At 41.0% G+C, this 20,506-nt stretch overlaps 2 protein-coding genes across 3 annotated transcripts; both read left to right on the top strand.

The window, feature by feature from the left end:
- Positions 1–635: 635 nt before the first annotated feature.
- On the top strand, positions 636–7,476 carry RB195_017905 (uncharacterized protein; the record flags this gene model as incomplete). 2 transcript variants are annotated; one of them, XM_064185100.1, is made up of 13 exons in its annotated part: positions 636–767; positions 840–854; positions 910–1,046; positions 1,162–1,281; positions 2,544–2,639; positions 2,710–2,814; positions 2,875–2,967; positions 3,026–3,133; positions 3,259–3,425; positions 3,973–4,106; positions 4,178–4,270; positions 4,387–4,482; positions 7,402–7,476. In XM_064185100.1, the coding sequence occupies 13 exons, from the start codon at positions 636–638 to the stop codon at positions 7,474–7,476; spliced, it is 1,371 nt and encodes a 456-aa protein (XP_064040980.1). The 2 variants fall into 2 exon arrangements, with proteins under 2 accessions (XP_064040980.1, XP_064040981.1); XM_064185099.1 differs by lacking the exons at positions 840–854; positions 7,402–7,476 and having other exon boundaries at positions 4,387–4,506.
- A 5,271-nt stretch (positions 7,477–12,747) lies between these two features.
- On the top strand, positions 12,748–19,255 carry RB195_017904 (uncharacterized protein; the record flags this gene model as incomplete). Its single annotated transcript, XM_013445095.2, has 11 exons — positions 12,748–12,841; positions 12,993–13,146; positions 13,246–13,339; positions 13,390–13,496; positions 13,591–13,749; positions 13,850–13,987; positions 14,317–14,468; positions 14,576–14,728; positions 16,648–16,751; positions 16,804–16,893; positions 19,178–19,255. 11 exons carry the CDS (start codon positions 12,748–12,750, stop codon positions 19,253–19,255), a joined length of 1,323 nt encoding a protein of 440 aa, XP_013300549.1.
- Between the last annotated feature and the right edge of the window lie 1,251 nt (positions 19,256–20,506).

Raw genomic sequence — 20,506 nt, 5'->3', positions numbered from 1 at the left:
AATTCACATCAGTGGGGTTTTGACTAAGTAATTCTTGATTGCTGAAGCTTAAAGGCATCACCCCACGAATCTGGGGTGCTACGGGTCTCAGGTGGGTTATGCCTACACGTGGATTGTGGGGACGAGGGTGATTCCGTTCATCTCTTCCTAATCGCCGTAAAAAAAAATAACGGCCTGGAAGATGCGGCGCGTGCACAAGGCTGGCGCGCTCAAATAGAGCTCATCGTAGACAAAAACGCCCCGGAACGCTCGAAGCCTCATCTTCCGGGCCGTTTTTCTTACAGCAATCAGGAAGAAATGGGCGGAATCACCTTCCTCGCCATAATCTTTGACCCCGTATAGGCATAACACCCTCCTGAAACCCGTACCACCCCAGATTCGTGGGGTGATGCCTCTAAGAAACCAAAGGGAATTTGAAATGCAGTAGTCCTGGTAGAAATACGAGTATTTAACTGTTCCACTGGCATTTTTTTCCTGAACATGGTGCATGGTGAAAAAACAAAGGCGCCGTGGTAAAGTGCTGCCAAATAATACAAGAGTCAGGATAGATCAAGAAAAGTGGAGACTTCTGAAAGAGATCAAACTACAAGACCCCCAACTCCTCCACACCAAAACCCTCCCAAAAACAATGAAAGATGGGAACAACGACAAAACAGAAGAAAAGAAAAGAAAAGGTAGAGATCCAAAAGACACTGGTTGAGACGGAGAATAGCAATTTCCTACGTCTACCGTTTGTGATGTCTGTGGTTACACCACATCGCGGGAAGGTTCAGTTTTCAATTGCTTGACGCGTCCTTCAATTATTGATCGTGCCGCGGAGATCTTCAAATCCTCTCAAGTTCACTTTTTCAAAGGTTCTGCGTTCTAAGTAAGATATTCTCATTTGTTAATTGCTATCTAGTGTTTCAGAAAGACCTGTTCAGTCCTTTTGTGCACGTCATGGTGCACATTAAGCCGGTGCCGGAGCGGTCATTTTCCAATCAGAAAAATGGACGAATAACGATGCGAGAAACAACAACTCAGTATGTTCGAGAAGTGCGTTACGAGTGGGTTTTCTTGTCTTTGATTGTATTTTATGAATGAGTTGTTTTCTCTTAGATATAACCTATATACTCTTAGATATTACTCCTAATTTATTGTTATTATTATGCCAAATTTCAGAAATAATAATCCTATGAGGCAGCGACAATATCTTGTAGAAGAGCCTCCAACGAACGCGTATAACAACAATTATACGTCTGAGTATAGTTCAGTTCCATTGACTGACCTCAGAGATGCCTAGCAAGTTTCATTTCTTTTTTTTTCTCACCCATTTTCTTTTTTGTTATTTACACCCACTCTCCTTGAAGTATCCAAACCCGCTACTCATGATACTTGCTGGTGCGGCGCGATCATGTTCCAGAATAACTTCTTTAACTTTTCTACAATTCAATCACTGTAAGCTTATAATGAATTCTTTTTATATCTAACACCTCAAAACATTTGAGTTAAAAACTGCAGTTTGTGCTACTTAGATGTTCTTGCTTCTTGTCATGTTTGTTGTTTCTTCTTTTGATAATAATATTAATGTGTGCCATCACTCGCATCGATGAAATAATTGCCTCCGACCTCTAAAAAATGACAACAATCCACAGAAATAGACCCTCCTTGAGCGATAATTCTACTTTCTACCTAATTATGATGCATTAGCAGCTACAAATTGCGTTGGTACCGAGCTCTCGTAAAAGGAGTTACACAACATATACATATACAGTAATAATAGTATGGAATAATGTTAAAATAACGAATATTTAACATTCGTTTTGTTTGTGTACTCCAATTTTCGTCATTGCCAGGTTCCTATTTGGATTATTCCGCTTGGTATTGTGACGTCATAGCAGATCATTGTAGTAGGACACCAGCTCCGTACTTTTCTAACATGGCCTTTTTCTGCTTCGTATATTACCTCTGAGTATTTAGATTTCCTTTTATTCTTTTTTTTTCTTTTTGCTTTGACATTTGACATTAAGGTGGTGCAACATACTGCACAAAATGCAAAAGAAAAGCTGGGGAAAAGCATCATTTCAAATTTTTGAACTCCACTTAGATCCTATATTTTCTCAGAAAATTTGGATGAGTCGTATTTTAAATATTTTGATGCTGCTAGATGCTAGATATAGAAGTATGCAACTCCTTGATTTTGTCTCTTTTTGAAATATCTGATCTAGCATCAATAACGGTCATAGTTCACATCCTTCTACAAGAAGATGGTATTATTTGACTCATGTTCGTACTCTGTGAAGATGAGCAGTTGCGATTTTAGGGTGACGAAAGGTATTCTTACAGAATATACCTTGTTAAATGTTCATATAAACTCTAGGTTTTAGAAGGAAATCTTTGTTGTTAGTAATTGAGATTTGGCGATTCCAGATAACAATGCACTAAAAAATCGGACCCAACATCTAGCTCAAAGATATCCGTGTTGATAACATGTACTCCACATTCTTGCTAATAACGTTTTGTTAAGTAAACTTGCTCTTTAGTCATCCCGTTTGTTTTTTTAGTACGCGTTATAATGAAAGTCAGTTGAATTCGTCTATTGCGGAAAACGAGTATATGCCTACGAACGAGTATATGACCGATGAACGAGATGAACGAAGGTATGTGAATGCTTTGATTTATTATTGATCTAACGTCGATTTATCAAAAGTGCGAATGACAGTTCTTTAGGAGCCAGTATTATTCTCCGAATCCTGATTATTCACGACCGTATGAAAGCCTTAGCGAAAATATGGTTAGCAGTCGTTATCAGAGGGGACACAGTCGTAAACAAAGGCGAGTGATTTTGATATCCTCTTTGGCTTAAGCAACCTTATATTTGAAATTCGCCTACAGGAGTCCAGAAAGACGTGTCCATGAACGGAGGCCGATGCAGAGAATCCAACCCAATGAATATATGACAGAATCACGGACTAGCCGTCTTGAAACGTATATAAATTCTTTTGGAACTCTTATATGCTTATCTGCTGTAACATTATGTTTTTAGTCCGCGTGATTCTTCACACCCAAGCGATCTGATGTTATCAGGATTCCGTCACAGAAGCAGCGCTGAACTCCAGTCCGAATTACCAAGACGTGAATTATCAGAACTTAAGTAAGAAACATTCCTGATACGCGCAAATATTTTCTAGTTTGTCGCATTTTGCTTTTTTTATGTCACATTTGTCCTGTTTTTCTTTATGTTATCGTTTATAATATCATAGGAAATCGTGATTGTAGAAACAGAAGTCGAGTGGATCATTATATGAACCGTGGTGCTCAAAAATCACCTATAGGAAATCGTCATAGTCGTCACGCTTCGGAGAGAGATGAAAATACTAGACACCGTTTAGAGCGTAACACAGTGGACGAAAGCTATGCGATTAGTAACTCTATGAGAAGATCAGGTACGTGCATTAACTCTTTACTACGTAAGTACTCTATTTTGGCTCCCCTAGTAGACGTGTGGGTGAAAGCAACGTATGGCTAATTTTTGAAATCAGCGACAAGTTGTACATTGAAGAAGTGTCGATCTTACTTGGGAAGGTCGAAGGAGTATTATTTTGTTAATATCTCTCTGTTTACCAAAATCCACCCGATGAGATAATAAACTAAACAATTGTATGTTTCTCACCTTTATGCAAAAAGTTCTTTTCTAGTCAATTTTGTTTGAAAGAAAGAGTACTTTCTTTTCTTTGAAAAAGTGTCGCAATCTTTGGCAAAATTATCGCAGTTCGTTCGATTTTGGGATTAGTGATACCTTTTTAATACTTAGAATGAGATGTGAATAGTTTTTTTAAAATAACTTTAGCGTTGACGATACGTGGCAGCGCTCCAGTTTTTTTTTTGTCGTAGCTCGTTTTTTTGGAGGGGGGGGGGGGGTTGAAAGATGATGATCCAGGGCCGGTTGTGGACACTTTCGATGCACTTATTGTCGCTTATTTTTGTTTCTAGGTGGCATACCAAGGTATCGTAACGAATCCAAAGTGTCACAAAACGGTCAGACGAAAAGACGCTATCGACCTGGCGCCCGTGCTCTGTTGAACATTCGAAAACTTCAAAAAAGCACCTGCCATTTAATCCCTAAGGTGACTCTAGATCTTTTTCTTTCATGGAAATTGTTTCTTTCATAGTGACCTTTTACATTCGATTCTTTTAGAGCTCATTTCAACGGGTTGTTCGAGAAGTCGCAGCGGATTTGTATGGACCAACTTATCGTTTCACTGTAGGAGCTTTGTCTGCATTGCAGGAGGTAACTTCAAGCGTCCGTTGTTTTCTCTGTTTCTTCCTCTTTTTTGTTGTTGTAAGGATATCACCTGGAATATCGTTCTTTCAGCTCGATATTCACAGTCACAGGTCTCATTTCAGATAAGTGAAGCATTCTTAGTTCGCCTGTTCGATGACGCCAACACATGTGCTGTTCATAGGAAGCGCGTTACACTTTTGCCTAGTGACATGCAGTTAGTAAGAAGGTTGCAACGTTGGTAAACAGAGTACATTTCTCTCATAGTACGATTCCCATACTCATAAAATAAGGACCCATTTGTAATTCTGCCTAGATTTGTTTTCAGTGCTTATCGCGAAGAAATTTAAGCCGTATTTTATTATCTTGCTTTCAGAAATTTTCATTTCAGTGAAGTTCAGCTAAGCCTATTTACATATTCGATTTGATCCAAGCTTTTGACTCATCACTTGACTAATTTTCCGAATGCTAACAATTAACTTTCCGAATACTAATTTTGTACCGTGTAAATTATTTAAAATCCCTATTCGTTCTGAATAATGTACATTGAATTGATAAATTTGTTCTAATCACATTTTATATAAGCCAATTATGTTGGTGATATTCTGTAAATGAAACTTAATTAAGCATAAATCATTTGACAACCATGAAGCATTATGGATAAGCAAGTCCCAGCTTGTAAACACAATGTGTTTCATGAAAATTGCATTTTAGCATTACCGTGCTACAGTTTCGGTAAAGTCACTAGAGACGAAAAAACGAAATGTGTCACTCTGTTTTTGCAGAAATCAATTTGTCGCTTGGAAGTATGTTTTCTAGTGTGAAAAGGCTCTTGGTTTTAGACAATCGCTTTGCTCTTAAGGTGAATACTTCCTGAGGAAGTTAGGCAATCATCACCCTTAGCGTTGTCGATTAGCCACTCCTAGGGAGAATTCAGCCTTCAACAAATCTTTCTTAGAAGATAGAAATCTCTGTGATTCGGCATATTCTATGAATCCTTAAGGCAGGAACAACATCTCTTTATAATCGAGTGTTTGATACTCAAAGGTTCTTCTCAAATCTATCTATTCTCAAATCTCAAATCATCAATCTCTATTTGTATTTATCTATCCAATGCAGAGTGCCTATTCAACTTCAAATGTCTGACTGCAAATCGTCCTCGTTTTTATACTGATCTGTCAAATAGAATTCAAAATGAAACAGTTTTCAAAAAGAAGGTTTCGAGATGCAAAACTTAGTCTGAGTCAGTAGAACTGCCAGTTACTGCAATAGCAATATACGAATTAAGGAATGTATGGAAGTGGGTCCGACAGTAATTTGAAAGTTATATATACAAATTGGTGGTCTTAGTCTGTAACATATATGTCTGTACCGGCGCATCTTCCATTGGTTATATGACCATCACTCTGGCTTTTCCTGACGTTATGTGTTCTTTAGAACTCGGGGTTCCGTTAATAACCACACTAATCCCTTGCAAGAATGCACAAACACTGACTGTCTGTGTATACTGAGGTCAGAGAGTGGTATCGAGAGGGGATCCCCTCTAGCACCACTAACCGCTACACCAGATGAAACTAAAGATGGTGCCGTTACGATCCAACCGCTACCTCCACCGCGCCGAACTTCAGTTCCTTTTGACTCGAGTATGGCTCCGATCAGGTAGCGAAGTCTATCGTGTCACCGCGTCACTTCGAGCAACCGCAATAACACCACCACATTCATTTTGATCATACTTATTACACTGTATTGTTAGAGTGGTTGCAAAGTTCTTCAAATGGTCTTAGAAGCATTTGTTTGATCCAAAGGGATTTTTGTGCAAAAAGGCGAAATTGCCTCTATTGTGTGAGCCCTTCCCTGTTTCATGTTCACTGTCTACTGATTGGAAAATGCAGCAACTAGGCAGTGCAGAAACGTACATGTGTTCTTGTTGTAAGATTCAGGTTCATTAAAATGAACAACGAAATAGGGGTAAAATGTAGTTGGGGGTGGAGAGAACACGCAGTGGTGCCCTTATTTCTTAAGTAAATAACCAAATCAGTCAGGGTCCTAAGGTCTTAGCATTAGTTTCAGGGGATCTACGACATGTAACCTAAAGTTACTAGGAGAAAAAAGGAAGAAAGAGCGTCCAGAAATAAAGATGCACTGAGTGCTCTCCCTCCACTCCTACCCCCTCCCTCCCCTCAACTACCTCCGAAACTGTAGATATACAGTATTGTCAAAACGAGATCAAACACGGTGTAGTTGCATAAGCGGCGGCGCGGTGGTGGAGAAAGCAGCTGGAATCGAAGTGGGACCATCGGGAACTGCGGTGACGAATAGTGCTAGCGAGGGTCCTGCCTTGATTCTAATCGCTACGCTCCACCGCACCTCTTTAAGTGCAGCTGCTTACGTAAGTCGCCGTCCTTCTCGTTGTTTTGACTACATACATGTATATCCATACATGAGTGTTGATATCGAATCGGAGACTTTGATCCGACGGATTTTCAGCATACATTCGCTGATATATGTGGTATTCAGTCAAAAAAAAAAGAAGGGAACAAAAAGAGCCCTTCCTTGATTGAAAACCTGCAACTTGATTTCGTTACCATTGAGAGTCGAATTTAATCACTTCATCACGAAGCTGCCTCTGCGGCCTCAACGCATCTTTGCTGAAGAGCTGCATCATAGTTTTTTTTTTTTTCTGTAGCATACAAGTTTGACTAGAGAACTCACTACGAGTTCAATCTATGGCTCTAAAACCCTGCAATCCTGTGAAGGTCTCATTCGAGGCCCACATTCACTTGCATTCAATCGGGAGAGAACTCTTGTTCACAAGCCTCAGTTAATTTAAGCACAAAATTGAAGACATGTTTCCTTCTGCTTGAAACGAACATTGCTAGATCAGTGGCGCAATTGAGATCCAGCAAGAGATCACTCCATGTTGCTGAGACGATGCTAAACTTTTCCTTGCATGATGTAAACGTTTGAAAAGTTGTTACGAGTGGCCTCACCACAGGTCCCTTCTCTCCAGCTTCCACCTGAACGGTGAATTACTTCAGGGTAGGTTGCGAACTGCGTTCATTTCGTCAATACGACGAACGAACGCTCCTTGAATCCCGTGAAATGTGCTGAGAAGACTGCGTTGAGAATGAGAATTTTAGCAGCTTAAGGAGGCAGAAAGGCTAGCAGCATGGGCTCTGAATGCAGCTGTCATGCTTCGAACACTCGCTGTATAGCAAACATGTGTTCGGTCGTAGGTCGGACAGGACCGGCTTGTTTGCTGCTGATGGTTTTACCTCGTTGTTTGATGGGACCTCAAGAGACAATCCGCTTCAAAACCCGGGTTATTAACGCAACAATGAGATTTTTCGGTTGTTCTTGGGTTCCGTGACAGACAGGTTTTTGTGGAGATGAATACCATTTCCGCCCAGTCAGATATTCTTTCTCTGTTCCATATTGTAAGAACAGTCTTCCTCATACCTTCGAGGCACCCGAAGAATGAGAATTCAGCATTCCCAAGTTAACACCGACATCTCCACCAGATTTTTCATTTCTTAATTTCCGTCCACAAACGGAACCGAGGACTCGATGAGTGGTTGAATGCATAAGTAGGTCATTGCTCCATTTTCAGTTGAGAACCGATTAGCAACTCTTGATCTTGCCATTACACTGTCGTCATAAGGCAATCTTGTCCGACGCCTACCCATATTGAAATCGCCACCAGCGCGCTTAAAGGCAGCATACCACGAATCTGAGGCGGTGTGGATTTCAGGTGGAGTATTTTTACACGGGATAGTAGACTACGGAGAGGGGTGTGATTCCGTCCATTTCTTCCTAATTGCCATAAAAAAACGGCCCGGAAGATGCGCGAATTCACAATGCTGGCGCGCTCCAATCGAACTCCTTGTGGAAAATAGTGCGCTGGAACGCTTCAAGCAGTATCTTCCGGGCCGTTTTCTACAGCAGCTAGGAAGAAAAGGACGGAATCACCCTTATCTCAATAATCTACGATCCCGTGTACGAATACTCCACCGGAAATCCGTACTACTCCAGATTCGTGGGATGATGCTTTTAAGTTATACGGAATTGCAAACAGATCTTGTCTTTTCAGAAGCAGATGCGTATTTATTCTTCAACACCGGAACATACAGCATTTCTTTGTGGCCTCCCGTATAAAACTGGTGAAGGATACAACACCGTAGAGGTTTTTCTTGACCCGCACTCCAGTACTAATTGACAGCCATATGCGTAATTTTTTCTCTTCGTTTCCCAAAGTCCAGATCTGCCATGTCGACCTCCGGTTGAAAGGGAGCTCTTCGACTTTTTTCTGGAACCGGCAGCATACGACGAAGTCGAATCGGTGTTGGTATCTCTCCACTAACAGATAGCTTCAAAGGTGTAGTTTGCGATCACGCTGAAATCCATCTAACTATCCAGGAAAAAAAACAGGAACGATTTTTCGAACAGAGCCCCCCAACGAGGCACTTAACAACGCGGAAAGTCCACGAGAGCAGCTACTTCCGCTACGACAGGCAAATGCGCATATGTATTAGTTTTTTACTTCTAGAAAAAAGGGCGCCACTGAGTTCCCCTACCCCCACCCCCACAACTACATTTTACCCGGACTACAACCATAACTCTATCCTTTTCTGGAAAGATCCCAACACCCTCAGTTTCTCCTACGGAGGAAGGAGTCGAAGATGGCATCTAACGCAAATCCTGATTTCCAAACATTCAGCAATGTGCTGTTCTTTGTCAGCACATAGTCCAACTAATGCCTGAGGAGTTCTTATCATCTGCTTGCGTTGTTTCTTGGGAGTTGACGCTTACTCTGTAAGCTAACAGCGTCGATAATTTCTCTTAAACGTGAAAGGATTATGTGGATTTCCTGATCACAAAGGAACCAGACGAATATCATTGTCCAACAATCTGCGTGGGATTAAGGAGCACCTCGGAAGATTAGCGGATGAAATTTTATGTTCTTCTGCAGGAGTGTTTTGTTACCCACATTCGCAAACTCGTATTTTTGTACCTATTTAAAGAAGAGAACTGCAATAGCTCACTTTTGTTGCATTGTCAACCAAGTTTGCTAGTTTGCCTTTCATCTGTCGTTCTGATTATACATATTTTTAGAATTATAGTAGGGTCAAAACGACATGAAGCACGGTGCAATTGCGTACGCGATTTCTCTCGAGGCGGTACGGTGGAGCATAGCGATTAGGAACGCACCGGAACCCTTGCTGGCACCACCCATCGCTGCAGTTTGCGATGGTCCACCCTCGCTTCCAACTGCTGCCTCCACAGTGGCGTTTCAAGTGCGTACGCAAAGTTCACCATGCTTCATGTCGTTTTGACCCGAGTATAAGTTTCAAAGAGGAACTGTAAAGGATAAGGATGGTTACATTCGAGGGTGCTATGAAATTTTTGAGTTCTTAATTACAGTGACTGCTCGGAGGCTAGAAGTTCTAAACATTTCTCTGAACAGATCAAACCAGTAATTCAACGAAATATTTATCTTTAAAAGCAGCACATCACAAAATTGACATAGTACGGAAACCCTAAGGAACCGACAGAGTTCAGGTCGTAGATTACGGAACCCAGCATGACTCCGCCCAACTACCCCTAGTCGTCATAGAAAACCGCGCTGGAACGGCTTTCTGCCTACGGGATATGTTAGAGCACCTCCCCTTGAACATACTCCGGTAGCAGCCTATTTGTTGGTCTTACTTAAATTGACTCGCGGACTCGGCGCGTACGCATGGGTGGTGCTTTCCAACCTAACCTTGTAACCTCGTAGGAAAGAACGCCGCCTTCCAGGCCATTTTTTACGACGATCGGTTGGAATTGAGCGGAGGAGCGCTGGGTTCCGCAGTCTACGATCCGAACTCTACGTGTTCCCTTGGGTTTCCGTACTACGTCAATTTCATCATACGACGACTGAGCCGAGTTACCACACCTACGAAGACATCTGTTTACGAGACTAAGCGCTTTAGGATGATGGGGATTGATGTTACAAACGGAGATACACCTGTAATCGAAGGAGGAATCCTACAAAAAAGTTGAAATTTTGCGTCGAAGTTGCGTCAGAAACTATGAATGAATCAGGAATGATCATCGATCAATTATCCATGGAAACGATATCGACCGATTACCGATTTCTCGTTACGCAACAATCTCCTGTTCGCCGGCAAGTTCGCGGTCGCGTCGGCTTTCACAGACAGGCGGGGCCGTGACGCGATCAATGTTTGGACCGGTCTGCTCCTGAAATGATGTCCACTGCATTCGGATGCCATTCAGACAGGCGACCAGTTTCTTGTTCCGTCTGGTCTCACAATACCTGGACGTGCGCAACGACCGCGTAAAACCCACGATAAGTAGTACGCACGAGCTCCTTTCGTTGAAATGCGTTCTGGATTGCGTTATTGCGAAAAATTCATGGTTTCTCAAGTTCTCATTTGTTATCCAAGCCAAAATTACGAGTCCTTACTCCTTTTTGTCCAATATGCATACAACGCGAATCGATAAATTGCTCGACATTATGGAAATGAGTCATACCTCATAATTTCGTGCCCTGCCATCATTTACTGCCCTATTATGAATAACGTTGTTATTTTGTTCCCTTTCTAATTACTCCCCGTTTGATTTGTCTATTTCGTGTTGCTGTGATATTGAGAAGTCAGGTCTTATTAGTTCATGAAGAAACAATCATTATTACATAGAACAGGTAAAGTATTGTTCTACTAAAGTAACTCTTTGTTCAGCAACCTAAGATTCTGCCTAGATTTTTCTTCGGGTTTCAATTTTTCTTTACTCGCTCGAAATTGCTTCAGTTTTATAATGGAGCGATTCACTTGTTGATTTGTTGCAGATTTCGCTTCGATACTCTTCCTTTTTACCTTTTTCTTTTAAAGTCTTCTGAGGTACTGTGTATTCTGATGTGACTGCTGAAGAAAACCACTCGTGTTTCTCGTGTTTTTGCTCAGTTTTTCTTCTCCTTTTGTCGATGCAGCTTTATTAGAAACAGTTTTGAAAAGTGATCAAAATCCAACACGCAAGCGGAGCTACATTATTGTAATAAGGTCAAGACGACGTAGAGCTGAGCTCATTTGCTTAACGGCATCACCCCACAAATCTGAGGTGGTGTAGATTTCAGGTGGAGTATTCGTATACGGGATGGGAGACTACGGAGAGGGAGGTGATTCCGTCCATTTCTTGCTAATTGCCGTAAAAAACGGCCCGGAAGATGCGGCGCCGCACAAGACTGGCGCGCTCCAATCGAACCTCTTGTACAAAATGGTGCGCCAAAAACGAATGAAGCCGTATCTTCCGGGCCGTTCTTTTACGGCAATTAGGAAGAAATGGACGGATTCACTTCCCTCTCCGTAGTCTCCCATCCTGTATACGAATACTCCACCTGAAATCTGCACCACCTCAGATTCGCGGGGTGATGCCTTTAAGCGAGTGTGCTCGAAGCGGCGTGGTAGCGGTTAGGACCGAGAATGAATCTTATCAACACTCACCGCTGCAGTTTTGGTCGATCCCAGCTCGATCCCAACGGCTAGCTCCAACGCGCTGCTTCGAGTATTGTCGTTTACGCAGATGCACCGAGCTTCATGTCGTTTTGACCCGACCCTATGTTATTCTGAGCAACCCTAACCCGTATTGCTAGGGAGTAGTTGGAACGTCATCCTTGAGATGTGGAGGAGATAAGAATGAAAAAGACATCAGCCAGACTGGAGACAGCATAATTAAGCAAAGAAAGGGTCAGTCTTGTACTGCTGCTGTTTGGAGCAACATATTTCCAAAAGTGCGGAATGTGGCGGAGTGAGAGCAACATGTCTGCTGCAACGTTTTTTTCTCTGCCTTCCCTCAACCGAAGTTGCACCGCGCGTAGACGGATGAACACATTTGACACGGACCGAATGTGTACACAACATGCACTTCATATGCTATCCAGGCAACGGAAATTATTTGCTCAAGAAATAACATCAATTTGTAGTATTGAAGATTCATTTTGTTGACTTGCTGCAAGTAACCTTCCCCTGGAACTCTTCTACTCACCTTTTTTCGTGTATATTATTGGAAAAAATATTACTAAAAATGAACATGTGAGTGTTCTTTAACCGGGTGATATTAAAGTTTTTCCTGTTTTGTTTATATGTTTCATCTACCTTCAGCTATAACAACAGTTTAAACTGGCCTTTGTGGTGTTTCAGGCTTTGAGATTGTAAAAATCAAGATGATGATCTTGTTCTCTAATACTTTGGGACCTCACATTTTGATCGGAATGAAGAGGGCGATGTTTGCTCAAAGATCTTGTTGAGATTGATGTCTATGGGTTTTCTCATACTTCATTTTATGTTTTCATATCTGTTTCCCCTCAGTTTCCATTTTTCCTATTTCCCACGAATGTTGAACTGCACACATATCATCAGTGTCGATGGGTACTTTTGCTATGCTGTAAGTAGTTGTTATCGCAAAATTGATAGTCTGCAGGCGTTCGTTGCATGTCGACGCTCGATAGCCAAGCGAGCGGCGCATTCACTGAGCCAGAGGATGGCTTTGCTGACGATGATCTTCTCTCCCCAGACGACATCAGCGGTGCGTTGAATGTTAGTCTGAAGGGAAATGTTAGCGATAATTCGTTCACTTGGTTTCGTTTAACCCAATTTCGTCTTTATTTTTAGTTTTTGATCTGTGTTCTTCTTAATTAAATCTATTATATTTCTCTCTACTTTTACTTCCTTTTTAGTTGATCTAACGGGGATTCCACCATCACGTTCGTTTTTGGAAAGGTCGGACTACGAGTCAGAACTTGGCGTAGTCGACCCATTCGAAGAGGATTTCACTAGCATTGCAACCCATGAAATCGTCGAAGTTATCGCCGATGGCGATCGCGTTGGGAGGTGATTTTTATCTCCCCCTGTTTTGTTGCTTACATTTCTTCCCGTTTTGAAGCGACTTATGCCTCACTAATTCGTAGAAGCAATATTTCTTCTTTTCAGGCCGATAATTGTTATTTATGCATACCGCCTTCCACCGAGCAAATCCATAGATCATGCGCAGCTGCTTCGATATTTGCAATCGGTGCTTGATAAGGTTGTAATTTACATTCCGTTTTCAACTCTCTCCTCCATGGAATTTTTTAGGTGGTCGATTTAGATTACACGATCGTTTACTTTCACTATGGCCTTAGAAGTCACAATAAACCACCTATCAAATGGTTATTTCAAGCTTATAAAGTACTGGACCGAAGGTACTTGCCATTTAATGCTCTCAGTCTCTCGTCTTGTTTCTCTTTTTTGCTAAGGCTCGAAACAATTAGTGTAACTTGGATATCTCTTTTTCAGGTACAAAAAGAATCTAAAGGCTTTATACGTTGTTCACCCCACACGGTTTATTCGCATCATTTGGGGATTATTCAAGCCTTTCATTTCTTCTAAGTTCGAAGACAAGTTCCACTATGTGAACTGTATCAAAGATTTGGAGGACGCTCTTTCTGTATCCCGGTTAGAATTTTCTGTGATTTCCATTTTTTTTCCTCTTTTGTACTGTTCATGGTGTCTCCTAAGGAGGATTGCATTTAATCAGAACTGGTTAGTGGTTCAGACTGAATTTGCCTCATCCGATTCGTACTCATGACGAGCAGGTGTGTGTCGCTGTTGGAGCATCCGCAGGTGATTACCGATCTCAAACTCCGCCTACACCTCCGAGACCAACTCAACAGTTCGACGTTAGCCTAGATTTGTGGGTTCCACTTCCTAAGGTGCTCTTTTTCGTTTATTCTTGTTTGGAGTGTCTGATTCCAACATCTTTGAAAAATATTGCAAGAAATCAGTTGTTTCTTTTCTTCTTCACGCTAACTGCAATAAAGTATTTGCCGGCAACAGAAGATCATAACGGAAGAAATCGCGTACTGGCAAGTCTTTTATTCGCGTTCGCTCACATCCTTAGCACATTCTCTCAAAAGTTCATGAAATGGGTTTGAGTTTAGGAACTACTCTAGCAGTTCTGCCTCATTTCTCTTGACTATATCTAACTCAACTTCTTCGTTTATTTCTACACACTTGTTCCAGTATTCTTGCGCATAATCCCGATCACGATGTACCACCTATTGTGACAGAATTGATTGACTTCCTCACCAAGTACGCATTGGACGTGGAGGGTATCTTCAGAAAAAGTGCCAACGTTGGTAGCATCCGCAGATTGCAACAACGTATAAATAAAGGTGGTTGCGCTGTCTACGTTCAGCTTACTTAGTTTTTTCGTACAACATGACTTTATTTCCTTCGCCTTTCTTCTCTTTGTTTCATTATGGTCAAGAAAAACATTTAGGAGAGCGTGTCGACTTCGAAAATGACCCTGAATACCACGACAATCTGTCCATCGCGTGTATTCACGCTTCGGTGTTACTAAAGACGTTTCTGCGTTCATTAGGAGAGCCAGTTACGACGAACGCCCTCTACCCTCGTCTCGCTACACTGGCTGGTAAGAAAATTTTCATTTAGTAGTTGTGTGGGTGAGCGTTATGGAGAGCTGTAGTTATGTGACAGCTGGAACCAACATGACCAGATTTGTATAATGGAAGTGTAGCTCAAATCGCAGGAGCCATGAAATGGACTTCTTTGCAATAACTGAGCAATTTTGACTTGCCTTTTTGTTGGTCAGAAATCTGAATCATTTTATCTTTGGAAAAAGCTATATTGTTTGCGTGTTCTGCATACTATTATTGGCAAGCAATGTTAGGCTGCAAACTGTAAGTGGCATACACTCTTATGAATATACTACTGAAATAGGTACAAGTAAAGGCGATGAGTTGTGTATTTTAGAGTCACTTTTATGTTGTATGAATTTCCACGTATGTATTCTTTCTGATCGTCGTTTTCACAGACCTAAGAAACTTGAGACTTTTTATTTATGTTCTAAACCGGCAAATGTTATGACGATCTTAGCAGTCTTCAACTTCATTTCAACCTCACTATCTTGAAGTGATCGGAACGGGATTAAACAACATTAACAAAACTACTGTCAGGCTTCATTGTGGAAGACTACGGGTGATTGTGAGAGAATGTGAAGATTATTCGTTGATCTACTACCTATGTATATGACCTACATCACTCGCCTAACCATATGACATTGTTGTCTGTTAGAAATTACTCTTTGATTACTATCCTTTGATTATTATCTTTGGTTAATTGTTGTCTTCTAAACCAGAATCCAAAATGGCTAGAGCCTGCTTTGAAACAGCTGCATTTTGCATTTTGGTGCTGTCATTTCGAATGCATAGCATGATCCTTCAGTTAAACTTAAAAAAACATTATTGTGCAGCAGCCGCGTTTTTCTCGGAGATGAAAGCTGGACATGGGGGAGTTTCTTTTCTCAAGCAAAATGTTTCTGAATTCTTTGTTTATGCTTGTTCCTGGCGAAACTCAGAAATCATTGTTGTTTGCAATCTGAGGTGCAATCTGAAGTGCAGTCTGTTGCGGCTCCACGCGTTTATCACCATTTTGATAGCCGTTTTGAACGTTATTCGAATTATGGCGCGTTTCAGTGACATAGGATGTTTGGAAGGAACTATTCTTGTAACGATCATTGCAATATTACGTGGTCTCCACAGTCCCATGGGATTGAACCCGGCTTGCTAAGATAGGGTTCATCATTTACTTGGAGTTTCACACTCATCGATTTTGAAGTGTGTTGATGTACTATTTAGCCTTCATTAATAGATCGACAGTGCATTTGCGGCGTGCGGACTGGTACTTGCTGTTGCAAAAACTGGTATTGTTCTTTGACGCCTCTTTTATTTGGAAATAGTAAATGTAGGCCATAGAGTGGTCGTAGTGATCATTAGATAATGTTCACTAGTGAAATTAAACGTGTGTATCCTGTTCCTTAAGGATGTCATGAGTCAGTCCTGGCTCAGCAGAAACAGGGAGTCCATCCCCTGAATCCACCTGCGTCTCTGGGCAAGCACAAGGTCGCTGTTGGTCCGCGATTAGCCCCCTATCCGCCACCCGGGGACGCGCCACGTAGCCTCGCGACTAACCGGCTGTGATCCCTCTAGTGAGGGAGATCCGTGGGCGATTTAGCACAAAGAAAAAGAATCAAGCCGCTTAGTGCTCTGATGAAGACGTTCTAGGTGCGACGTTGTTATGAAATTGATCAGTTGGTGATCTGATAAGCCTTAGCAACACAAGAGATCTCTCATTATCTTAAAATAGACATTTAAGTAGTGTAGTCTTATCTGTATAGCCAGTTTGGAAATTTTTCAAATATGACCGAGGCTCGTTCGATAATCTTTTCATTCCTTGTGAACATGTTTAATCATGAAGGCCTTACCGAAGTGGCAGTAAATTAAATCATTTAGCGCAGATCCTCACAAATTTGTCAATATTGCCATGTTTTAGAAGTACCCAAAACAGAGAAAACGCCGGCTGTCAAGGAATTCGTCGCACTACTTCCTCAACCCAATTATTTGCTGCTTAAGACAGTCGTGAAGTTTTTGACATTGGTAAGTTGCTCATTCACATTTCAAAAAAATTTAAAATATCAAATCAATATAGGTTGCTGCGAACCATAAAGTCAATTTGATGACTGCGAATAATCTCAGTGTTGTGTTCGGACCAAATCTCACGTGGCCCACTGATCAACAGGTAATGTTTTATTGATCTTTCAACGTTATTTTCCCTATAAGACCAAAATGTGCATATGTGTGCAGTCTCAGCCTCCACCTATCCACGTGGCCCACTGATCCCTATCCATCTATGTTCTTAGGAGTTTGAAATGAATTATAGGATATGAGATATGTTCAAAAACAAGAAGGAAACACAATTCTAGCTCTATTTTTCCACCTCAAACCCAGTTGTTCGACTAAGTACCTTGAAACTAATTCCGAAGCTACCACAGCTAAGCTAAATGATTTGGGACACTGTTTCGGTTGTGGAAATTTCGTAAAGTGTGTTTGTGTGTATGCACTTGCGACAGCGTCTAGGCGACATCAATTGTTGTTATTTGTACCTCACTTGGAGCTAACTTGTGCATCTAAACATTCCTGGTCATCGATCAATTTAAAATTTCTAAAACCTTCCAAGTTAGAAGATAATTTGGTCGAAATTGACAGTTTTGAAGAGTGTTCCAGTTCACATAGATACACACCAGGTAGATTCAGCGCAGTCTGCCAAGTACAGAGTTCCACTAGCGCCGATAAAACGAGCGCGGGCGTTTTGCAGTTTAGATGGGAACCGGCGAGCATTGCAACCTTCACTAACATCGTCAGTTGTTAGAAACGTCGCTCTTTTCTTAACATCCTTTCCTATCGTTCACCGTTACTGTATTCATAGGGATCTGTAAGTCCTTTTTACAAAACACTGTTCTCGGGTGAGAAAAAAAAAACTTTTCTTCACTTTACATTAATTGATTGACTGGTGTGTGATCTGTCTTTGCGACAAAAAAATAGTCAAGAACTGCTCCTTTCCCATACACATCACTAAGCGTCAGCCTTACCGTCTCGAAAATGTAATTAAGTGAAAAAAATACCGTCGAAAATGTTCCGTTTTGTGCACTTGACATTTCGTATTGATGATCTGAATAATCAGTAATAATAAGTAGTAATGAATCAGAATCAGTAAAATTAAGAAAAAAAAACTGATATGTTATTGTCCTCTGAAGCGAGAAATTCTGTATCAAACGACAGATAATTTGACACAGTTTTTCTTGTGCATCTTAACTTTGGAAAAAGTGTTTCACATTGATTGATTTATCCCTTAAATGGAACTGTTTTTCTCCTTATAAAAGAAATTTGCAAAACGTTCCGTGGCAAGAGGAGAATTATTTGGGGTAACAGAAGGAGCAAGTGTCCAAACAAACCGTTTTAGTTGCTTTCTCATTCCAAATACGGTTAAATTAGTGAGAGCGCGTTAAATTCACGTAGGAATCACTAACTTGATATTCCTTGAGTACAATCCGAAGGAAGAACTGTTGCTGACTGGCGATGAAAATGCAGCTCATACAAAGTTGGTGCACATATGATCGCTCAAATCCGGAATTAACAAAATCTGCTCAAAAATATCTGGTCTTCTTTTCATCTTTAGTAATCATGCGCTTTTCGCCATTGCTTCGACTTTGTGACCCTTATAGGGTTGCTATGATATATTATACTATATGCCGTGATATGCTCTACCGCAGTCAGTTAAATCGCTTCTGTAACGACATTATAGTGATACCAAAGCTGTATTTGGTCGAAGAGCAAAGTTTGTGGTCGAAATCGATTCCTGGTTTTGATCATTTTCCAAAGAGTTCAGTATAGGAACTCCATACTCTAATGAACTTGCCAAAAAAAATCAGAGCAATAAAATGAATTGATAACCTCGGTTCATCAAAGATGAGACTGCGTTTTGTGATTACACTGTGGTTCGTTTGAACTCAGAAGTCCGTAAATTTAGAACAGTTTGATGCAACGGTAGCACCTATGTAAAATCGGAGCAAAAAGCCAAGGGTTGCGATTGGAATCGAGGTGGAACCATTGCGAACTACATCAATGAATGGTGGTAGCAAATGTCCTCAATTGATTCCAACAGCTACGCTCCACCACACAGCTCCGAGCGCTACCGCTTGCGCAACTGCACCGTGCTGCACGTAGTTTTGCTCTACTCTAGTGTAACTGTTTTACTTCTGCCCTGCTAAAGCAATGTAATAATTTTTCTTAAAGGATCATCTGACAAAAGTCTCAGTCCTTGAAAATCAAGATTCAGGTGTCGGGAAATTTGTTGTGAGATTTTGTGCTAGCATTTCAGTGACTTTGCATTTGAAAGAGAAGCAAAAGTAGCTTTTATTTATACCTGAATCAATTGATGGTCGTTTGGTATCCTTCACTTCCAGATTCTCCATATTCATTTTCAGTAATTTTTCATGTTTTCCTTCTTACTGTTGTGTTTTCAGGTGCCCATAACTCAGCTGAATAACTTGAATAACTTCTGCTACCGGCTTATAGTGGACTACGAAAAAATTTTCAAATAAAACTCTTTGTGCCTAACTAAAAAGCTTGTACTCAGCTTTCTAATACCCCTTTCATGTTCAAATGGTGAACTTCTTCGCTTATATTTTTACACCATCGCATTCGTTACTTACACAATTGCATTTGAATGCCTTAGTGGAGTTAGCGGCGTGACAGATGTCTTTGCTTTGTCCTTTTTACTGTTTTCACCTACTTCGGTGTATTTGGACTCGCCTTAGCGCGGTGGGTTTTCTTCTCGTTATGACGGTTGTGATAATTGTGTTCGTTGATAATTCGTGCGAAAGTCTGTTTATCTTTGTCGTTTCAACGAATATGCAATGAAAGAGTAACCTATATTCAAAATGAGTTCCTCAGATCCGAAACTAATTGAGTTTGTGATATAGGATACGATAAGTTTGCCTTTTTTGTGATAGGATGAAAACAACTCTGAAACAAGTCACGAATAGTACTTGGAGTCTGCCACCTAATTGTCGGTTGTGCAGTTGGTGTTTGATTGGCAGGAAAATCTGCTCAAAATATTATTTTGAGCATGCGTACCGGCAACATCTAACAGGAGAATCCATGGATAGGAACCCATGTGTGCATCTAGATGTAGTCGAAATTGGCATATGATCACACTAACAGCACTACCGCAATTGGACTATGTGTAGAAGCTGTATGTCTAGTTTCATTGTCATCTCTGTCTGTAATAACGCCTATGGATCTGTACTTAGATTAGATTAGATTGATCTATGACAGTTATTTCAGAGGTAAATACAAATGCAGATTGCATAACTCGTTTTGCTTCCAATTTCTTTCACCACTGATTCGATATATTACTGATCAGTTCAACTTATCTTCGTTCCATAATTCGTTCCGTTTATGAATTCTCGCCGAATGAGTGCAGAATCCATGCTTAGCTTGACAGAGATTACCTTGAAACTTAAAGGTCTCCAAATAAGTACAAAATGCATCACTACCAGTAGCATCTACCACCTTATTATTACTTCGTTGCAGCTCATCGCAAATCCGTCCAAGTTCTTTTAATCCTCCCGGTCGCAGCATCTTAAACGCACGTTAGGGAGATTTCCGACGTTGATATCTCCTCACCAGTAAATAGGGAACCGAAGCCCTCTAGTTCAAAAGTATCAGCCCGAGATCATGCAGCTCCTCTCACGAGGTATCCAAACATTAGGAGCGCCCTTGAGCATTTGTCCACACGTCTTCTGAAAAAAGTCCGGGAATGAATTCAGTGCCTTAAAAAAACAAAAAAA

This window comes from Necator americanus, chromosome II (assembly GCF_031761385.1).
Source record: "Necator americanus strain Aroian chromosome II, whole genome shotgun sequence".
Classification (NCBI taxonomy): Eukaryota; Metazoa; Nematoda; class Chromadorea; order Rhabditida; family Ancylostomatidae; genus Necator; species Necator americanus.
Note: the sequence above shows the minus strand (reverse complement) of the source record. Positions and strands in the feature narration are given on the sequence as shown.